This window comes from Hemibagrus wyckioides, linkage group LG01, assembly GCF_019097595.1.
Source record: "Hemibagrus wyckioides isolate EC202008001 linkage group LG01, SWU_Hwy_1.0, whole genome shotgun sequence".
NCBI classification, from domain to species: Eukaryota; Metazoa; Chordata; class Actinopteri; order Siluriformes; family Bagridae; genus Hemibagrus; species Hemibagrus wyckioides.
In genome coordinates, this window is record NC_080710.1 from 8,330,499 (window position 1) to 8,350,449 (window position 19,951).

The window sequence follows — 19,951 nt, forward strand, 5'->3', positions numbered from 1 at the left end:
GTTTCTTCCTCCTCACGTCTGCTAGCGCGTGTGCGTGTGTGCGTGTGTGTGTGTGGTCACTGTAGTGTTTGCGTCTAATCATGGTGGTGGGCTTGTCACATATATGTGAGTACTTTTTCAATGTCACTGGGGGTTATGTCTATGCTTATGGTTTCTGCCCTGGGACTCAACTCTTTCTCTTCTTACATTGCTGCTCAAAGGAAGCCCAGTGTTTGCAACAGGTCTGTATGCTTGCTGCTGCTGTGTGTGTGTGTGTGTGTGTGTGTGTTGTGTGTGTTTGATTGCAATATCACATGGGAACATTTGTGTATCATTCTAAGCTCTATTTATGTGTGTGTGTGTGTTTGTGTGTGTGTGTTTGTGTGTGTGTGATAGCTTAGTTAAGGGCGTTTACCTCTCTTTTTTGTCTTCATTTCTCATGTGGCACAATGTCAATGGCGCTTAATAGTTAACAATCCCTTATTGTTCTTCTTTGTTTCCTTCCCACCATTTCTGCTACTCCCACCTCCCCTCCACCTCCAACTCTTTCTTGTCCTTCTCATCATCCTCTATCCAAAACCTTCCTCCTCTTCTTCCTCATCTCATCTCTCATGTCCTATCTCTCATCTCTTGTGTCCCTTTACTTGCATTCACTCATCATCCACAATTTTTCCTTCTCTCTTCTCCACCATTTTCTCTCTCTCTCTCTCTCTCTCTCTCTCTCTCTCTTGTTTTCTGTGTTATGATCTTCTAGCTGAGGGTCAGCAGGGTGGCTCCAAAGGAGTGGTGGTTGCAGTGTTGGCGTGTGTACTGCTGTTGCTCCTGCTGGTGGCTCTTCTCTATTTCCTCAGTAAGAAGGGCAGGATGGCTTGCCGCAAGAATGAGAAGAAAGATGCGTGAGTATCTAAGAGGAACTGAGAACTCAGTGTTTATACGGTTATACACCCTTAATCTTTTTATTGTGCTCCTTTACCACTGGACAGTGTGACGATACGCTACAGTTACTAATCTGAATCCTGAACCATCACCACCCTGGTTGGATTTCTGTGATGTTATCTCCTCACAAAAAATACCCCTGGGAGATTAGGAGTTCTCTGGAGTGTGTGACATCATCTCCGACACAATGCTAGTGTTAACAGTAAATAATAGACGCAGCAGTGGCAACAATGAGGAAAGGTCAAAGCCTGAATGACCAACCAGTTAGAACGTTCCAGATTTTGCCTTTGCATCCAATACATGCTTTCCCACAGATCGGATCGGACTGTTTTAACATGTCACATTTCTTTGGTCTCATATCTGTCTTCTAACAAGAACACATCTCTGTTGAATAATTAATTCACATCAGAATAATGAATTCACATAATTATATACACAGCATTTTAATGTTATACTCGAAAGCAGGTAATAGGTTTGTGGTACATTTCAATGTAGAGATCAGCAATCAGCATGCTGGACATATTCAGGTCAAGAAGAAATAAAAAACGCCATAGAGTTAGCTTTTTTTTTTTTTTTTACTTTTACTGCTTTTTTTTTTACTTTTATTGCTTTTACTGGAAGTGCTATGCTGAGTGATGTGTAGGTATGTGAGAGGAACCAGCAATTAGACTGCAGTCAGGATTGTTTTTCTTTCACATTGTAGTCAGTTTTTCCCCTCACGCTCACCACATTCATCCCCCTATATATTACTTAGTAATATAGTTAATCCCCAATTCAATTCACTAGCACTTTTAACAGTGGATATTGTCACAAAAGCAGTTTACAGAATTATAGCAATCCAGGAAATGAATTATATAAGTTAAATTTATTCCTAATGAACAAGCCAGAGGTTATGGTGATGATGGTGAGGAAAAACTCCCTGAGACGAAATGAGGAAGAAACCTTGAGAGGAACCACGCTCAGAAGGGAAGCTGTCCTCCTCTGGGTGACACCAGAGAGTGCGATTATAAATAATATCCCTTCTATAAGAGTGCAAATGTGTAACCAGGAAATTGATTCTAGTTTTAACATGAAGTTTTAACATACGTTCATCACTCATCAATTCCCTGAATATAGGCAGCACTCTCGATGTGTTCTGTTGTTGTGAAAACTGAATGAGAACGCAGAGAGAGAGGAAAAGACACAGAAATTGAGATTTGACCCGTCTCATGTTACATGGCCATTTATCAGATTTACACTAAACAGCCAAAACACACACCACCATCACACACACTTTCCCCACATAGTTCTTTATAGGCCCAAGAATTACAATTTTGCAAACCTGTTCCAGTCTGATCATGCCCCTGTGCACAAAGCAAGCTCCATGAAAATATGGCTTGTCAAGGATGATGTAGAAGAACTCCTGCTCAGAACCCTAACTCTGAACACCTTTTGGAATGAACTGGAACGCTGACTGCACCCCAGGCTTCCTGGTCTAACATCAGTGCCTGACCTCAATACCACTCTTATGGCTGAATGAACACAAATTCCTACATTCACGCTCCAGAAATCTAGTGGAAAGCTTTCCCAGAAAAGTGGAGCTTATTATAATAGCACTAATGTTATCTTCAGCATGCTCATACGGGCGTGATAGTCAAGTGTTCATAAAGAAAATCAGCTTTGTGTCACTTCAGTCAGGTAAACATCAGCCAAACACTACTGATGAAGATGGCATCCATTGGTAGCTATTAATTATTATCATGTAAAGACTCAATAATTCATGCTGTACAATTTTTTGCACTGTTACCAGCTCCACCCATATGTCCCTTTTGTTACTTCCTGCCATATTTATGATACATATTCCAAGTGAGCAGCCCATCTGAGTAGTATTTACGACTTCTGAAGTTTTTAGCTAGCTCCAGATTTGAGTGACATTTGAGTTTTTTTTTACCCTCAGGAGTCGACAAAGGCTCCAGCAAGATCACTTGGATGTTTTTTCCATTTAACAACAGCAACTAGTTAAAACACTCTGTCATTTTTAACAGTTCAGTTTGCAGTTCATGTGTATTTACAGTATGTTTTTAGTCACACTGAGTCTTTTCCCAGTAAATTCCCAGAGCATCTGAGAAAAATGTTGACATTCCCAACTGTTCACACTGTAATTCCGCCTTTACACTGTTTAGATAAAAAGAAGTCTTAGTGGCTAAATCAGTAGCCTCAGTGATTAGCTAGTCTGTGCTCAGAGTGCTTAGCAGCACTGTTTTCATGACTGTCAGGTATTTGCCTTCCTGTATCAGAATTTCCATTTGAACACACCATTATTTATAGTCTGGGTCACTTAGCAATGGAAACAACAATCAAATGAGGGATGACAGATTTGACATACCACACTGTCCAGTAGAAAGTGTCCACATGGCCTGCATATAGAAAACTAGAGCTGTGCATTAATTGTTGCAGTTAATGTTCTAAATATTACAAATATAGGTAATAATGGGATCTATCTATCTATCTATCTATCTATCTATCTATCTATCTATCTATCTATCTATCTATCTATCTATCTATCTATCTATCTATCTGTTGATGGTATATATATGTATATTACAGTTGCTAAATAAATAAATAAATAAATTGAAACATACTTATAATACAGCTCTGAGGAACACCTCACATTTGCAACACCTTAGATAGAACTTACTAGAACTGGAAATTATGATGTTTTGATAAGTAGATAGTCCAGGAATTCTAGTTCAAAAATAAAATCGAAGTATAAAAAATAATTGAGGATTAGTTAATAATATAACTATTGTTATAAGCACTATACAGGAGGTACAAGTGGCAGGATAGATAACCTGGAAATAGACTGTGGGAGTCTGTATAATAGTAGAATAAGAATAGAAGCAGGGATAAAAAAACAAATATAACACAGATCTCACCAGAGATTTAGTAAAAGAGTCAAGGTCACATTCTTATGTATCCGTATCGTAACAGACTCCCAACACAATATGTTGTTTAATAATTGTAATGATGCACATGTTTGTACATTTCCACCCATTCTATGTGATTTACAGAGTATTTTTTTCTGCACTTTCTCTTCTGCACTAACCCCTTTGTGTACACGCAGTGCGTCTGCGGAGACGAACAATGACATTGTGGTGGAGATGAAATCCAACAAGCCCACTGAAGAGTCAGGGCTGCTTAATAAACCCCATGGAGAGCAGGTAAGAGGTTACAGGTCAAAGTCCATAACCCTGATAGAGTCGTTTGGTTGTGTACACATCCTGAGCACCATGGTACGCGGTGCCATGGGAACTGAAGTGACCATTGTATTCTCTCCTCTCCATTAGTGATATGAGAGAAGAATGTGGACGAAGATAAATCATCAGAGGAACTGAAGAGCAGCAGGGGTGCTTGTGTGTGTGTGTGTGTATGGTTTTTTTTTTCTTCCGGAGTGAGGCACCAACCTGAAGCGGAGGAGAGGATATATTTGAGCTGTAAATTTTGTTTAGGGTCGTGTTAAGGGAGGCGAATGGGGTTTGACACAGCGTTTAGGGTTAAGGACAGTGGGTTTGAACAATTTTTGTAAGTAAAAGTGCCCTTCTCTTTTGTATTGGGGTGGGGGAAATTTAAAACCTTTTTTTTTTTCCTAAAGTGAGAAGCCAATCACGCAAATCATTGTCCACTGATCATGACTCTGCAGACTAGCTGTGGAAAAGAAAGCAGTGGAAACTCAATCCAGCACCGGGCATCCTGACAAATTTCTTTTCCATCCCAGAATCCTGATCTTTTAATTAAATCACTGGGTGCTCTTCTCTTTTTCGACTTCGTCTGCATTAGACACTGCACTTACTGTCTGTTCTTTCCCAATTCTTCACAAGTGCACTGAAACCTGGTGATCATCTGCTCGTAAGCACACACTTTGTCCTGTACAAATTGCTTGACTGTGGACTTGCATGCTACTGAACATAGCCTGTCTCTCTTCTTTCCCTACATTTGTATGTATAGCCAAATGTTTGCTTTTTTTATATATATATCTGTATTACATGGTAGCTTCTTATACAGCATTGCCAATACATCTGTAAAGTTTGAGCAAACCAAATGCTTGGAGGTGCCATGGAGCAAGAGATTAGAAAGCCAGCAACACAATGTCATGCTAATGAATGCTCTGATATGTACAGGACTAACAATGAGACGCTTGAGGGTTTTTTGTTTTGTTTTGTTTAATTTTTTTTAAACCCTGTGACCTCGCAGAAAATCGTAGGTTTTTTTTTTTGCTTGTTTTTGTAACCCTGTGACCTTGCAAAAATTATTCGTTTTTTGTTTGGGGTTTTTTTTTTTGCTTGTTGCAAAATATCTTTTTGTTGTTGTTTTTTAAACATTGTCACAGCAAAACATCTTGTTTTCTTGTTTTTATTTTGTTTTTTTAAACCCTGTGACCTAAAACAAATATATATTTTAGTAGTTGTTTTTTTTGTTTGTTTGTTTGTTAAACATCTTGTTTTTTTGTTTTTATTTTTGGGTTTTTTTTTTTAACCCTACGACCATCTTGGATTTTGATTTTTGGCCTTTTTTTTAAACCATGTCACCTTGATATAAAAAAAAAAACCATCTTGTTTTTTGATTTGCTTTGCTTTTTGTTTTATTTTTAACTCTGTATTCTTGTGAAACATCTTGTTTTGTTTTGGCTTTCTTGTTTTTTGTTTTTTTTTCCATACCTGGATGCCTCAGTGCAACCTGGCCATGCACAAACAGTATGCTATTTATACTAAAAGGGCTGTGGAGATAAATACAGAACTCTTATCCTCTTAGACAACTCCATGTGTGTTTCTCAGACCTCCGTGATTTGTATTTAGTTTAGTGCCTATTTAAAATCCTCCAGCATCTCACTCAATTCCAGTTGCATGGCCCTGTACAAAAATCTACATTGACAGCATTTGGCAGACGCTCTTATCCAGAGTGACTTACATTTATTATCTCATTTTATACAACTGAGCGATTGAGGGTTAAGTGACTTGCTCAAGGGCCCAGAGGTGGACACTTGGTGGACCTGGGATTTGAGCTCACGACCTTCCAAGCATGCGTTAATCACTAAGCTACCACATCCCCCACATTCAAAAAATTTCCTTTTTTGAAACCAAAAATATGAAAGGCTGTAAAGGTATTGAATTCTCTATCATATTAAGAGACTTAAAGCTCCAGCCAAATTACTGCTGTTATGTCCGTGATATATTCTTTGAATGTGATTAAATAAGTATGTCACACACACTGTGCTTCTTTCCCACAGGCTCTAGCAGAGTAATTAAAGATGCTCTAACTTATATCACATGCGAGGTAACAGTAATTGAATAAGGCCGGTTAGGGAAGTGTGTGTTTATGCTATACATCCGAAGGCTTTGATTTGAATATGAGCTAACTACTGAGTCTTGAGTGTACATATATATATGTATCCTGCGGTATTGTGTGCGGTATCCATTAACCGCACACACACACACACACACATATGCACGCATACACACAAATACTCGATGCTTTTTCAATATGTGGCTCTGAGAGTGAACTAGCACCATCATTCATCATATTCATCAAGCTGAATATTATATTTTATATTTGATTAGATTTTTTTTTTTCCAGCTATAATTTCATGCCAATTTGTCACTGAGATGTCATCAAGCATTATAGCCATTTTTTTTTTTTCAATTTTGTGAAAGAAACATATTATTTTTGCATAATTTTTTGTTTAATGATTTTTGTGTTTAAACTACTGAAATACTTCTTCTGTTCTCTCTCTGTCACGTTCACTGGTCTCACAGGTCAGATTTAGATATCTTGTCAAGTATTGTGACTGCTTTCTCCTTTCTGATGTATATTTTGTGGTATTAGTTGTGTGATTTGTAGCCTGTTTCTTCCTCTTTTGTGGATCTGTGTAGAATTTATACTGATAAAAAAAAAAATCCCACACCTTACCTGTGTCCTGTGTTGTGTTCTATTACACACTATACATGACTATAGATGACACACAAAGGACCTTGCTCAGTTAATCAGGGAAACAAGATATTATCTGTGTGTATTCAATGCAGGCAAACTCATAAGTATAGGATTTTTTGATACTTCTATAAAAAGTTATATAAAACATTCTGCTGCTTTATGTATCAAGGCATCATCTTAGAGCGCTATTAAGCTTTCTTACACAATATACAAAAAAGCAGAGATTCTTCTTCAGAGGCCTCCAGTGAGCAAGACAACCTTGTTCTTACTTGCCTCAGCATGCCAAGTGCCCATTAAGATATTGAAATACCTCTTGGTGAACCTGCAGGGTGATTTGTGGCCTGGAGGAAGAGAGGATAGAAGCAGTAAAAGGAGGAGGACAGATAAGAAGAAGGAGGACAGCAGAAGTACTCCTGAATTAAAAAAACAAATTAATTAAACGAGTAGATGAATTGGATGGCTTTTAAAAATAAATCACTAAGAGCGGAAAAAAACCCATTTTGTCAGCTTTTCGGAAATTCTTAAAAGATATGAACTGGGTTTTTTGTGCTTGTCTTTGATGCAAGATGAATTACAGAGTATATGGAAATGCTCATTAAACAGGAGGGTTTTCAGTAAACTGAACAATGAAACTTGAGCAATTTGTTATAGCACAAGGTCTCATAATATAAATGATGTAGGGCAAATGGCATCACAACACACACAAACACACACTTAAAGGCAGACAGGCAGGTCCATTTCAGGTTTATCTCGATTACACTCTCTTTACTCCACGCCAAATTTTGTCCAAATCTGAGACACAAAAATCTTTTGTTTGAACTGAATAAAAACCACAAAACTCACAATTCTGTCCTTTGTGTAATTAACAATACATACTAAGTCTACTTTTAATTTTTTCCTTAAAAAGCATATTAGGGGGGAAAATAATTATACAATAAATCTTGTTCATGTTTGCTCCAGTTACGATTGTAGCTGTCAATCACTGCTGATGGCAAACTCCAGTGAAAACCATCAGCCAAAATGTAGATCAAATAATTGTTCACATTTACATTTACCACATTTCACAGCTGCCTTTAGCCAGAGAGACTTGTAAAAGTGATATCAGTATCAGTGATACTGTATCACTAGGTCAAGGACTAAGTATACCGTCTAAAAACTCTGTTGAAATGGGCTTCATTGCTAGGAAGCATGAGTCTACAGTCTGGGCTATACAGAATTCAGCTCCAGCATCTCTGCTTTCTGTTACGATCACTTCTGATATGATTGCTTTCTCAGCTTCTTGATACTTAAAGGAGATATTAGATACTCCTTAGTCAGCCAACTCTCTTGAATGCGATCCAAATATTCACCGACCTTTCTTTCACCTGTCTCGACGTTTATTTATGGTTGTAATAAAATCACTTCCTTAATCTAATTAAAACACCCATCACTCTCAGTGAACCGCCAGCCCTTTCATTTAGCCCACAGCACGTCTCCCGTGCCTGTCAAAAGGGTAGAAAAGAAAACAGTGAGGAGTGCTGCGGTAAACTGAAAACCAGCTTTGCTGACTGTTTAATCAGTCATACCACATGAACACAGAGAGATGAAGGAGATGAGTAATGCTGCGTCCACATTTACAGCAACTCAACAGTGATCGGTCATTTATACAGTAAGAGCTGGCAACTTCACAGCAATGTGGGTGTGTCTGGTAATGCGACAAAACTGATAAAAGTTCACGCAAATAATGTGGCGACTTAAGTGATGACTCAAGTGCTGTTGATTGGAAGATCAGGGTTCAAGCCCCAGCACCACCAAACCCCACTGTCCAGGGTAAAGTCCCTTAACCCTCCCTGCTCCAGGGGAGCTGTATCATAGCTGCCCCTGTGCTCTGACCCCAACCTCCTCAAGTGGGATATGCAAAGAAAAGAATTCCATTGTGCTGTAATGTATATGTGGTGATAATAAAGGCTTCTTGCCCTCAATGGGAGTGAACAGAGTAGAGCGCACACCGCTTCTCGTATGATATGATGCAGATTTTCACGCCAAATCTCACTTCAGAACGTTTCATTTTAGTGGCAAGAAAACTGATTTGTTGTCGAGTGGAATGCAAGTAGCACTGATACACTTCATTCCCATGGCAACCAGGTATGAAGGTCTCCTCCTGAACAACAACTTGCAGATAAAACTTCTGCATGTGTGAATGTAGCTTCAGTGCCATCAGTTTACATTCTAATAAAATAACTCTGATGGAAATAAAGTTATTTTGGCTGGAGCTAGAGATTAAATTGCTGTGGATCCTGATTGTTTTAGAGAGATAAATCATCACACTGATGTCACTCCATCTTACTGATTTCAGTATGATGCTGATCTCTCATTAGTGTAAGTGACAGTTAGTTATTTTGGTGCTTGGCTCTGACTCTTTAAACCAGCAAAACTTGTGCATGTGTCTGTGTATGTTGAAACGGTAAGAGGAAAAATGTGTGTGTGTGTGTTCAGGAAGGAGTCATAATCCTGATTGTAAAAGGTGTTAAGCTATTATGTCTTCACCTGGGGGAAGGGGAAAACTGGAAAACATTTCTGTCAGTTCTTTCCCATCCGTGTTGAGAAGCAAAAAGTGATCAGAGCAATTGAAATGTATTATTAAAAGCTGTGTGTGTGTGTGTGTGTGTGTGTGTGTGCACCTGTAAGTCCATCATGTATCTGAAAGGATGTGCTGATACATCAGAGCGTGAAAGGATGTGCTGATACGATACATCAGAGCGTGTATCTGTGGACTGTGTTTATATTGTGCTTTTTTCCTCCCAGATATTTACTATTTACTACACTCATGATGGAGCATGTTCACATTCACCACTGAAGCAAAATCCTCATTAAATCCTTTCAGCTCAAAGGAAGAAAAGTTCAGCACAAAGATTTGTAGGCTGAAGACGGCACCAGCATTGTGCTTATTCACTTATGATCCTTGGTTAATTACAGTAGACTTCATTTTCATTAATATTCTTATACACTGCCTTTGTGCTTCACTCATTTTTTCTTTCTTTTTTTTTTAACATTGCTTTCAGCACCATTATTACTTGCTCTCTTGGGAATGGTGTGTGCGTGTGTGTGTAAAGTGTGTTATGTGACACACTCAATTGGCTCTTTAGCGATGATGCCCCTCTAATGAGCATGGGACTCAGGCGTATGGCTCTCAAAGCTTCACAGCCAATTATGGAAATGAACTCATGCACAAACAAAGACTTGGATTGAATTAGTAAAGTTATATATGGTCGTCGTTATCTATTATAAATATATCATCTCATTTCTTTTAATATATAAAGCCAATAACTCACAAATTTACCCCAAACTAAAGGTCTGTAGATGAGCAGTCTAGACATTTTAACCTTTACACATTCAGTATATGCTTCTGCTTGGTTGGAATAAAAACCTGCACCCACACCGGCCCTTTCTGGATGTGACTGGACACTGATGTACTAAGACAACACTTCAAGACATCAGGCAGAAAGTTAAAAGTCCAACACAGCTGTTTGTTTCAGAAGGACAGTGATCTTAAGCACATCTAATAATCTAGGCTTTAATAAAAAGGCTTAAAATCCATCAAAGTAAAAGTATTGAGGTGGGGTGATGTTTGAGATAGCAATATGTACAATATCTAATGGCTCACAATGTTATTCATTTCAAAACTGTGTACTGGTCAGGGCTGTGCTGTTCCTTGTCAATTATTATACAAGTACTGTACTGTCTTTTGTCTCTGTAGTTTACTTAGTTCTGTGTGTTATGTAGCACCAGGGTCCTGGAGGAACGTTCTTTCATTTCACTGTACCAGCTTTGCCTTGCTAAAATGTCCCAAAATAGCCAATTATTTCACATTTCACAAGCATTTACTATTAAAGCGCATCATACATCAAGCATCAACTTTACAGTAACTCAATCTTTTACCCTGTAGTTTTAACCAGTGTCAGTAAAACCTTCCTCCAGTTAGAGGCTCGGCAGGAAAAGAGAGCTTAAGAGTCTTCAACCCTGACATAACTCACATACTTTCCTCCACCTTATCATTGCTGTGTTTTTCCTCTGCACTAGATAACAGCTCTGCCCATTAGAAAGGACACCTGGACGCTTTGTCTCACACCAGACCTCAAACTGTTTATAAATTTGGAGTACATAAAGTATTATTATTAGTTGAAGTACTGTAGTGGTCATTTAAATGTATGAATTATCCCTTACTGCACTATAACTCTTTCTAAGTGGTCTTGGTTGAATGGACCATTTCAACCATCGTCAATTTTTTTTTTTTTAATCAAGATTTTTATTTATTTATTCAGGTTTACTTCACATCAGGGACACATATCACGGCCCAGTGAACTAGATTCCATGAAGCTGTCCATTTTTTTTTATGTTTTTGTTTATGTATATCTTGGAAACGAGAGAAAATATGCCTGGAAAATGACAAAATGATACAGCTAGATTTCAAAATAATAATAATAATTTGTGCAGTAGCCTAATTTCTATTAGATCTAGTAAAAATGTTATCTGATAGTTTATTCGCTGGCTCTGTATTGACCTGCATGTAGTCTAGCATCAGCATGTCCTCAGTGACAGAAAGGGTTGAAGTGCTGGAGCTTGTTGTTATATATTTTTTAAGAACATTGCCTAGCCATACCAAGTTCTCCCATATCAATCTTTCAAAAACAAAAAAAATACTTGTGCTCATCACCCCACAATTTATAAAACTGTCATGTTCTGTCTGTAAACACGATATAGAGTATGGGTGTAACAGTATTTATGAGTAATTATTATGTATGTCCAGAATGTGTGTAATACACTGCACAGATGCTGGCAGTGCCTGACTCGGTTCACATCCTGTATTAGATTTCCCCAACAGTGACAATTCAGCTGATAATTCAACTTCTTCCATCCTGAAGAGGCATGCACTCACTATCCACTTTAATAGGAACAGCTGTGGACCTGCTCGTTTCAATCATGTAGCAGGGGCACAATGCATGAAATCATGCAGGTGCAGGTCAAAAGCTTCAGGTAATGTTCACATCAAACATCAGAATAGGGGGGGAAGTGATCTCAGTTATAGAATCAAGCAAACTGGACCGGTGAAGATTTGAAAAATCCAGTCCAATCCAGTCGGTCCAGTTTGCGTGACTCCATAACTGAGATCACATTTTTATCTTCATTCTGATGTCTCTTTCTTTATTCTGATATCTTCAGTCTTCAGCTTTCCAGTCTGCATGAGTCTGTGCCCATGACAGCCTCAGACAGCCTTGTTCTTCACTGACAGGAGTGGTCATTTGTTGTTGTAGCCCATCCACCTCAGGGTTTGATACTTTGTGCTTTCTCAGCTGCTTTGCTTTTCTGCTCACCACAGCTGTAAAGAGTGATTATTTGAGTCACTATAGACTTCTGCTCAACTCAGACCAGTTTGATCTCTCTCATCAACATGGTGTTTCAGCCTGCAGACCCGACCACTTGCGAGATGTTTTCTTGTACCATTCTGTGTAAATTCTAGAGACTGTTGTGTGCGAAAATCCGGAGCTCAGCAGTTTTTGAAACACTCAAACATGTCCATATGGCAGCAACAAAAATGCCACGGTTAAAGTCACAGAGAGCATTATCTTAAGCTTTCGATCTGTAACTGGATGATGTTTGTGCATTGTGCTGCTGCTGTATGATTGGCTGACTGGATACTAATCACCCATTAAATAAAAAGTAAAAAAGAAATTAGGCTACAGTATTTCACACCTCACAAGGAATAGTCAATTTTATTGCGGTTACTTTTCTCAAAAAAGATGCCATATGCAGCAAACTGCAATCTCCGGGGGACACAGCATGCGAAATGAGACGCAGTGAATATAGAAACACTGTATAACAATGCGTTGTGTCACAGGATCTTGTAGCGAACATGAATAAAATGACATTACATATAGCAAAAAAACAAATTAACACAATTCAGTCTCACAAGTTTCCTTTCACTGCAGCAAAAAAAAAAAAAAAAACACAGTCCACCCCAGGGATCTGTAATGAAGGCAAAAAAAACCCAAAAGCATAAAGGGTTCTTGAAAAAGCTTAACAACTATTTTGAAGAATCAAAAGGATTTTCTTGAAAAGTCCGCCTTGAAAATGCATTTGTAAGGATGTCTGCGACCAAATCGATTTCTTCTCCTCTGTCAACCATTGTGAGTTAAAATATATATATTTCATTTCGTTTGTGCGGTTCGCTGCCTCTGACTACTCCAATTATCCAATCAAAGGACGGGAAATTGCTGACGTAATCATATGCCTGCTAGATGGCCCCAGTGACACCAACTCGAAATCTGATTGGTTAATGGAACAGTTTCATTGCCACTTATTTTAAGCTTCGGGCGCCTGCACTATTGATTCTGAAGGCCTTACGGCCGGGCAACACATGATGTCAGCCACTAGCTGAAATATGATTGGATAAATACTCTTATCATAAATATACACTACTGGAAGCAGCACAACTGAGAGAAAAGCTATGAAACGTAGTTAATAGACTATTGGGAATAATTTAATACACATTCAGGGAAAAATATATTAAATATATTAAAATGCAAGTCAGTGATTCAGATCACTGCTGTTTAGGCCAACAGAGAAGGCCTTGCTGGCCCCGACGGTCCGCCACTGGCTTAGTGCCATGTGAGCACATGTGAGTAATGATCACAAATGATCACAGAAAGTTTTTAAATCACAATCTATGGCTTCCATATAGATTGTATGCACTATTATTATCCCCTTCAACTGTAGTAAATAATTCTATTTTTGCATAATATTTATTCGGCTTTTAATATATTTATGTCATTACATTTTTTCAGAGCACAGTGTGGGGAGGGGATTTTTTTTATTCAAACAAAATGATCTGGCTGTGCAGGGTACCTGCTGATTTCACCCATACTGTTTGCTTTGTGAACAGACAGGGCAGAGAGAAGGGGCATTGTTGAGTGTCTATAACATGACTAACAAGAGGCTCATCCAAACACAAAGAAGCGCTCTGGAATGTGAGGCAGTTTTCCAAAACAGGTTATTTTCTCACTACACAATACTCCTGTGTTGAGCCTATGACTTTTTTTTTTTAGGTTCTATGTGTTTCCCAAGTTATTGGTAAAATTAGGAAATAAATGTGTGAGTTTCAGGGAAGCTTATCCCTCTAGGCCACGCCCACATCCAGTTTAAATCTGAATATATATTCAGATACTAGAATTAACTCTAAATACCCAAACACACATAGAGATACACATAGCAGCTGTGCTTTATAAACCTAACACACACATATACACTGAAATATGCTTTATAATAGCATAGTTCATGCTATTGCTAATAATGGAAAGCTGATAATATTAGTAATAAGTGATGATAAACCAGATGGTGATTTCCAGCTTGCTTAATGTGAGTGTTGCTCATGTTTAAGTCATCCTCTCTCAAGCTTTGAATCAATACTTGACTCACAAAGGGGTCCAGCCACTAACATAACTTCTCATAACTGTGTGTGTGTGTGTGTGTGTGTGTGTGAGTGCGTGTGCATGCTTGCCCTGGAGCGCATATCCTTGCATTCCTTATTCTCTTTGCCAAACACTTGACAGGTATCTCGGGTTCCATAGAATTCTGGTTGTTTTTGTTGGTTTTTTTCAGGCAGTATTTCTTTTTCAGTGTATGACAAATGGACACACAATGAATGGCTTTAATTGGGCAACATCACCTGCAATGTAAATATGTGTGCGTACAATATATAATGTACAAAAGAAATCTTTACTGGCTTTTATCTAATTTATGGTTTTATTCAGGGTTTGGGAGTGAGGGGTTCTTATTGATGTATGTCAGATAATGCAATCTCTGTGGAAGGACAGAAATAAATCCATCAATACCTCTCCTCTTGTTTATTGCCAGAGCCCATATTGTATGATTTAAAATGGAGAGAGGTCAGCTTTTCTCAACTGCACGTCTGCTGAAAGGCTGTTTTTTTTTTTTTGCTTACCGAAGAGAGGGTGGATGGAGTGTACAATAAATGTGTAACCTTGGCAACACTGAAGAGAGCATGTGGAGATGATTACAGTGATAGGGCTAAAAACTAAATCTGTTATCCAGCTTATCTCTAGAAGCATTAATATTATTTGCATTTGTTTTGATCTGGCAAATTTCTCCATGAATATACAACAATAATTAAAATGTTATGAAACTGACAAATATGAACAAATGCACAAATGTCTCATTTGACTTTTTATACTATTTTCATTCAAGTTAAAAAGCTATTTCCAAAATTAGCACATGCACATTTTATTAATTTGTATTCCCCATACAATATTGCTATGAAAACATTGAAAGTGATGGGCAACGTTTCATTGAAATAAATGGCGCCCTCAATGCAAACTAAAAGGCTGTTACAAACACAGGCACTTCCACAGCACTGCCATTAAGGGGCAGAGAAAGCAGGAAGAGAGCTGGAGACAGAGTATAGAATTTACAATGAGGTTGAGAGATACACTCAACGTCCACTTCATTAGGAATGCTGGTTCATTTGCCTGTTCAACCTATTATCCAATCAGCCAGTCATGTAGGAGCAGCAAAAAATACATCAAGACCAGGTCAAGAACTTAATGTTCACATCAGAATGTGGAAATAAATTCAGCTCAGTTTAATTTTACTTAAGCAATGGACATTGTCACAAAGCAGCTTTACAGAAATATAGAATTCAGAAGATTACACATTATACATTTAGATTTATCCCAGTGGCAAGGATCAACTTAAAAGGGACTCAAAAGTAAACCCCTCCATATTTGCATCACACCATATACAATGATTCCAAATAATTTCCTTTCTATAACTGTGTACAATTTGGTCAACACATGCAATTCATTCTAATTATAACATGAAGTCTACCTTGTTGAAGTTTTCATGGAGACTTGAGTGCAAAACTGTTTGTGGCAACTTCAGTCCAAAGACAGCTCCATGGTTTCTAAGTGATACCATCTACAGCACTCTTATGTATCTATAGACTGTGCATGTGGCTTTATCTTCAGGAGTAGAAAGCAGTTTCCAAATGATGAGACTCCAACAGAAGTAGTTCATCAGTATGAAGGTATGAAGTATGAAGGTCCCAGTGTCCTGAGTTCCAGAACTTTCCAGACCTCTCTGATCCATCCAGATGCTCTACCCCTGGTTGGAGTTGCGTCACTTGGTGGTGCTCACTGCTGCTGTGGATAGAACCACTTGGAGACTATCACACTGCCGTTGCATCAGCCAGCTTTCGGCAGGAAAGAATTAAGTCTATAATAAACTCAGAAACTGTACTCAAGAGCTCTTGGTTGTTGTTGTAGAAAGGACATTATCAACAGTTACATTATTTACTGTGCAATGTCACCCAGATGAGGATGGGTTCCCTTCTGAGTCTCAACGTTTCTTTTTCATATCATCTCAGGGAGTTTCTCCATGCCACCATCGCCCCAGGCTTGCTCATTAGGGATAAATGTTCGGGATAAATACTAACTTAACTTTAAACTTTAGAATTATTTTTCTATGTCTCTACTTCTGTAAAGATGTGAGACAATGTCCATTGTTAAAAGTGCTATACAAATAAATTGAACTGGATTGAAATTAACTCAAGAGCAGCATGTAAAGTTCCTTCTCACGTGTCATAGACTCACTGCTGGACAGTTCCATGCCAGAACAGCAGAGGGCGATCTGGCAGAGCTTCGTTTGTTATTGTTATGTCCCCATGTGCTTCCGTTTACGTTTTTTCTTTTTTGCTCATGTGTTTGCCACACACACACCCCTTCCCGCCTGTTCCTTATGCCTCACTAATTACCTTCCCTATATATACCTGCTGCATTAAATTTGCTTTTTTGCTGAGTCCTTGTCTCTCTTTTTTTTTTTTTTTACCTGGTTTTGTTTCCTGCTGCTTGTTATTTTGTATTTTAACCACCTACTTATCTCTAGTGTTTCCACATGTCTGTAGTTTTGTTATTTTCTTAAAAAATCCCACATTTGTTATTTTAGCCCTGCATTTGGGTCAGATTTTTATTTCCACCTGCTTCTGACAATATGATTGTATTTGTCAGTGCTGGTTGGAGTATTTTATAAACTGCTTTCAATCATCAGTCTGGGGAAAAGTCCAAGTGAGGACAAGGTTTGGACATTCTTGTTCTTGCTTGACAGGAGCGGAACCCAATTTGGTCTTTTGCTTATGTAGCCCATGCACTTCAAGGTTCAACATGTTCTGCTCTCTACGGTTTGCTGGTTCGCTTATCACAGAGGAAGAGTAGTTATTTGACTGCTTTCCTCTCAGCATGAACCAATCTTTCCATTTTCCTCTGACCTGTCTCATCGACCAGCTGCAGAACTGCCACTCACTGAAGGTTTTTAGTTAGTTTTGTTTTTCACACCACTCTGTGTAAACACTAGAACTCAGTCTGATGTTTACTCTGAGCGTTAACTAAAGCTTGATCAGTATCTCTATGATTGTGTGTGTTGTACAGCTGTCACATTGGATAACTGGATGATTAGGATACTGTTCAGGTGTCAGTGGAGTCTAAGGTCAGTGAATATTTCCTCAGCTTAACTTCTGGGTAATTGAGTGTGTGTTACACCAGGAGAAATTTCTTCCTGCTATGAGATTTTTTGGAACACGGTCATAAATATTACAAGAGAACACTCAGACTAGACCAAGGATTGAGCCAGTGTCTTTCTATTTGACAGCAAACATGTGAGCACTGCTGTATGAATATTGCATAAAGGACAGCTTTACACACTCACTTTACTGGCTACTTGTACTATTCTTTAAAAGAGTAAGAAGTCGGAAAGAAAAAGGAAATGTGAATGGTTAAAAATCGACAAAGAGATATGGTAAGAGAGAGATGGATGCTTTAAATGTAAGTTCTCATTATTGGCAGTCATGATTGAGGTAGCAGTGAGACTGACAAAGGTGAAACTATTGGTGTTTCTCTCAGTCCGTAGTGTTAGAGACTAGAAAATAGGAAGCAGTGACATTGAACTTCATCCATATGGCAAAACCACTTCGATGTAATTCAGTGTTATTCACGTATGTAGCAATTTTAACAATTGATTTCAAAGCAGTCAAAGGTGAGGGTGTCAAGGAAAAACTCCCTGAAACATCATGAAGAAACCTTGAGAGGAAATAGACTTAAATGAGAGCCCATCCCCTTCCAGGTGAAATATATATTAGTTTATAATAATTTGTAATTACACTCTCCAGAGCCACCCAAATGAGGATGGGTTCCCTTTCCTCTCAATGTTTCTTCCTTCTACCATCTAAGGGAGTTTTTCCTCACCACAGTGGCCTCAGGCTTGCTCACTAGGGATGATTTTGTCTAACATCTAGGACTTTTGTACTGTGTTCTGTAAAGCTGCTTTGAGACAATGTCCATTGTTAAAAGCGCTATACAAATAAAATTGAATTGAAATTGAATTCATTTCAAACAATGTTCAGTTTTATAATGTTGTGTCTGAATCTCTAAATCTCTTAAAATATCTTCATTAATCATTTTATAACACTTAAGACCACATTATGGTCTAAAACTTTACCAATTTATTAAGCACACTGCATTCAGCCAGCTAATATCATTAATACTTAATGCTAATGTTATCCTGTGTTACCCACCATATTAACTTTCGGCTGACTTTCTAATATCCAAGCATATACACTATATGGCCAAAAGTTAGTGGACATCTGACCATCACACCCATATGTGCTTATTGAAGATCCTGTTCCTTTGCTGTTATAATAACCTCTAATATTCTGGGAATACCTTCTTCTAGATTTGTGGATGTGGGGATTTCCCCATTCACCCCCAAGAGCATTAGTGAGATTAGAAACTGATATTTGCCAAGAAGGCTTGATGCACAGTCAGCATTTTAAGGTCTTTACATTTTCACATTTACGTCATTTGGCAGACACTCTTATCCAGAGTGACTTACAATTTATCTCGTTTTATACAACTGAGCAATTGAGGGCAATTGGTGGACCTGGGATTCGAACTCACAACCTTCTGATCAGTAGTCCAACACCACTAAGCTACCACATCCCTGGAACTGACTTTGTGCATAGGCACATTGTCTTACTGGAACCCCTCAGTTCCAGTTAAGATGAATCTCTACAACATACACACACTTCCTACACTGTGGTGTGCTTCTATCTTTGTGGCAGTTTGCAGAAGCCACAGATATAAATGGGATGGTCAGGTGTGCATAGATATTAATAGTGCATTTACACTGTAGAACCAGCATGTACTTTAGTGCAGTATGTCACTCAATGATCTGGTTTATATGGTTAATTCAGGCTGATAGAACCGAGGTTACTTAGTGGTTAGCACGTTTGCCCCACTTATCCATGGCTTGGTGTTCGGTTCCTTCCTCTGCACTGTGTGCGCAGAGTTTTTGGTTGTTTTCCTCATACCTCAGGGGTTTCCTCTGGGTACTCCGGTTTCCTCAGCTGGCTGGCAACTTTAAATTTTCCATAATGTGTATGCAATTTTATCCTGTCACCCCATCCAAGGTGTCCCCTGCCTTGAGACCCCTGGGATAGACTCTAGGTTCCCTGTGACCCTGTGCAGGATAAAAGCTACAGAAAATGGACTGATGATGCCTGAGAGAACCTTATAGTACTGAGGTACAAGAGAACAAGCAGACAGAACTAAGTGTGTTGAAAGGATGTTCAGTATAAGTATAACGTGAGCCATGTTACTGGCATGTATAAGAGAAGAAATATAGTAAACTTCAATGCAAATTAAATAAGGAAATGGCAGGAAGAAGAAGAAGAAGAAAATGACAAGGAGGTGAGAATAGGATATATAATACAGGTTAATGAGAGATGGCCAAGACTCACAGCGTTTGAAATGGATATGGTCACTAATAGAGATGGATGAAAAATGGGATGGGGTTCGGGTGGGGGGGGGGGTGGTTGCTGGAGAGCTGGAGGCGAAGGAGCTCTCCGGGGAGAGAAGAAGGAGAGTATGAACAGACAAAAGCAGGATGAATAAAGTGACAGAGAATAGTGAAAAAGAGACAGATGGTGAAATGTCTCTGATACTGAGTGTTAATGGACACAGCTGTCATT

The 19,951-nt window shown here is 38.6% G+C and overlaps 1 protein-coding gene across 1 annotated transcript in view; it reads left to right on the plus strand.

The window, feature by feature from the left end:
* Positions 1-6,857, plus strand: part of bcam (basal cell adhesion molecule (Lutheran blood group)) — a 50,835-nt gene extending 43,978 nt beyond the window's left edge. The window contains exons 14-16 of the mRNA XM_058398138.1: positions 734-875; positions 4,019-4,115; positions 4,242-6,857. Of these exons, the coding sequence (XP_058254121.1) occupies positions 734-875; positions 4,019-4,115; positions 4,242-4,244 (242 nt within the window). The 3' untranslated portion in view covers positions 4,245-6,857. The remainder of the gene's footprint in view (positions 1-733; positions 876-4,018; positions 4,116-4,241) is intronic.
* Positions 6,858-19,951: the final 13,094 nt, after the last annotated feature.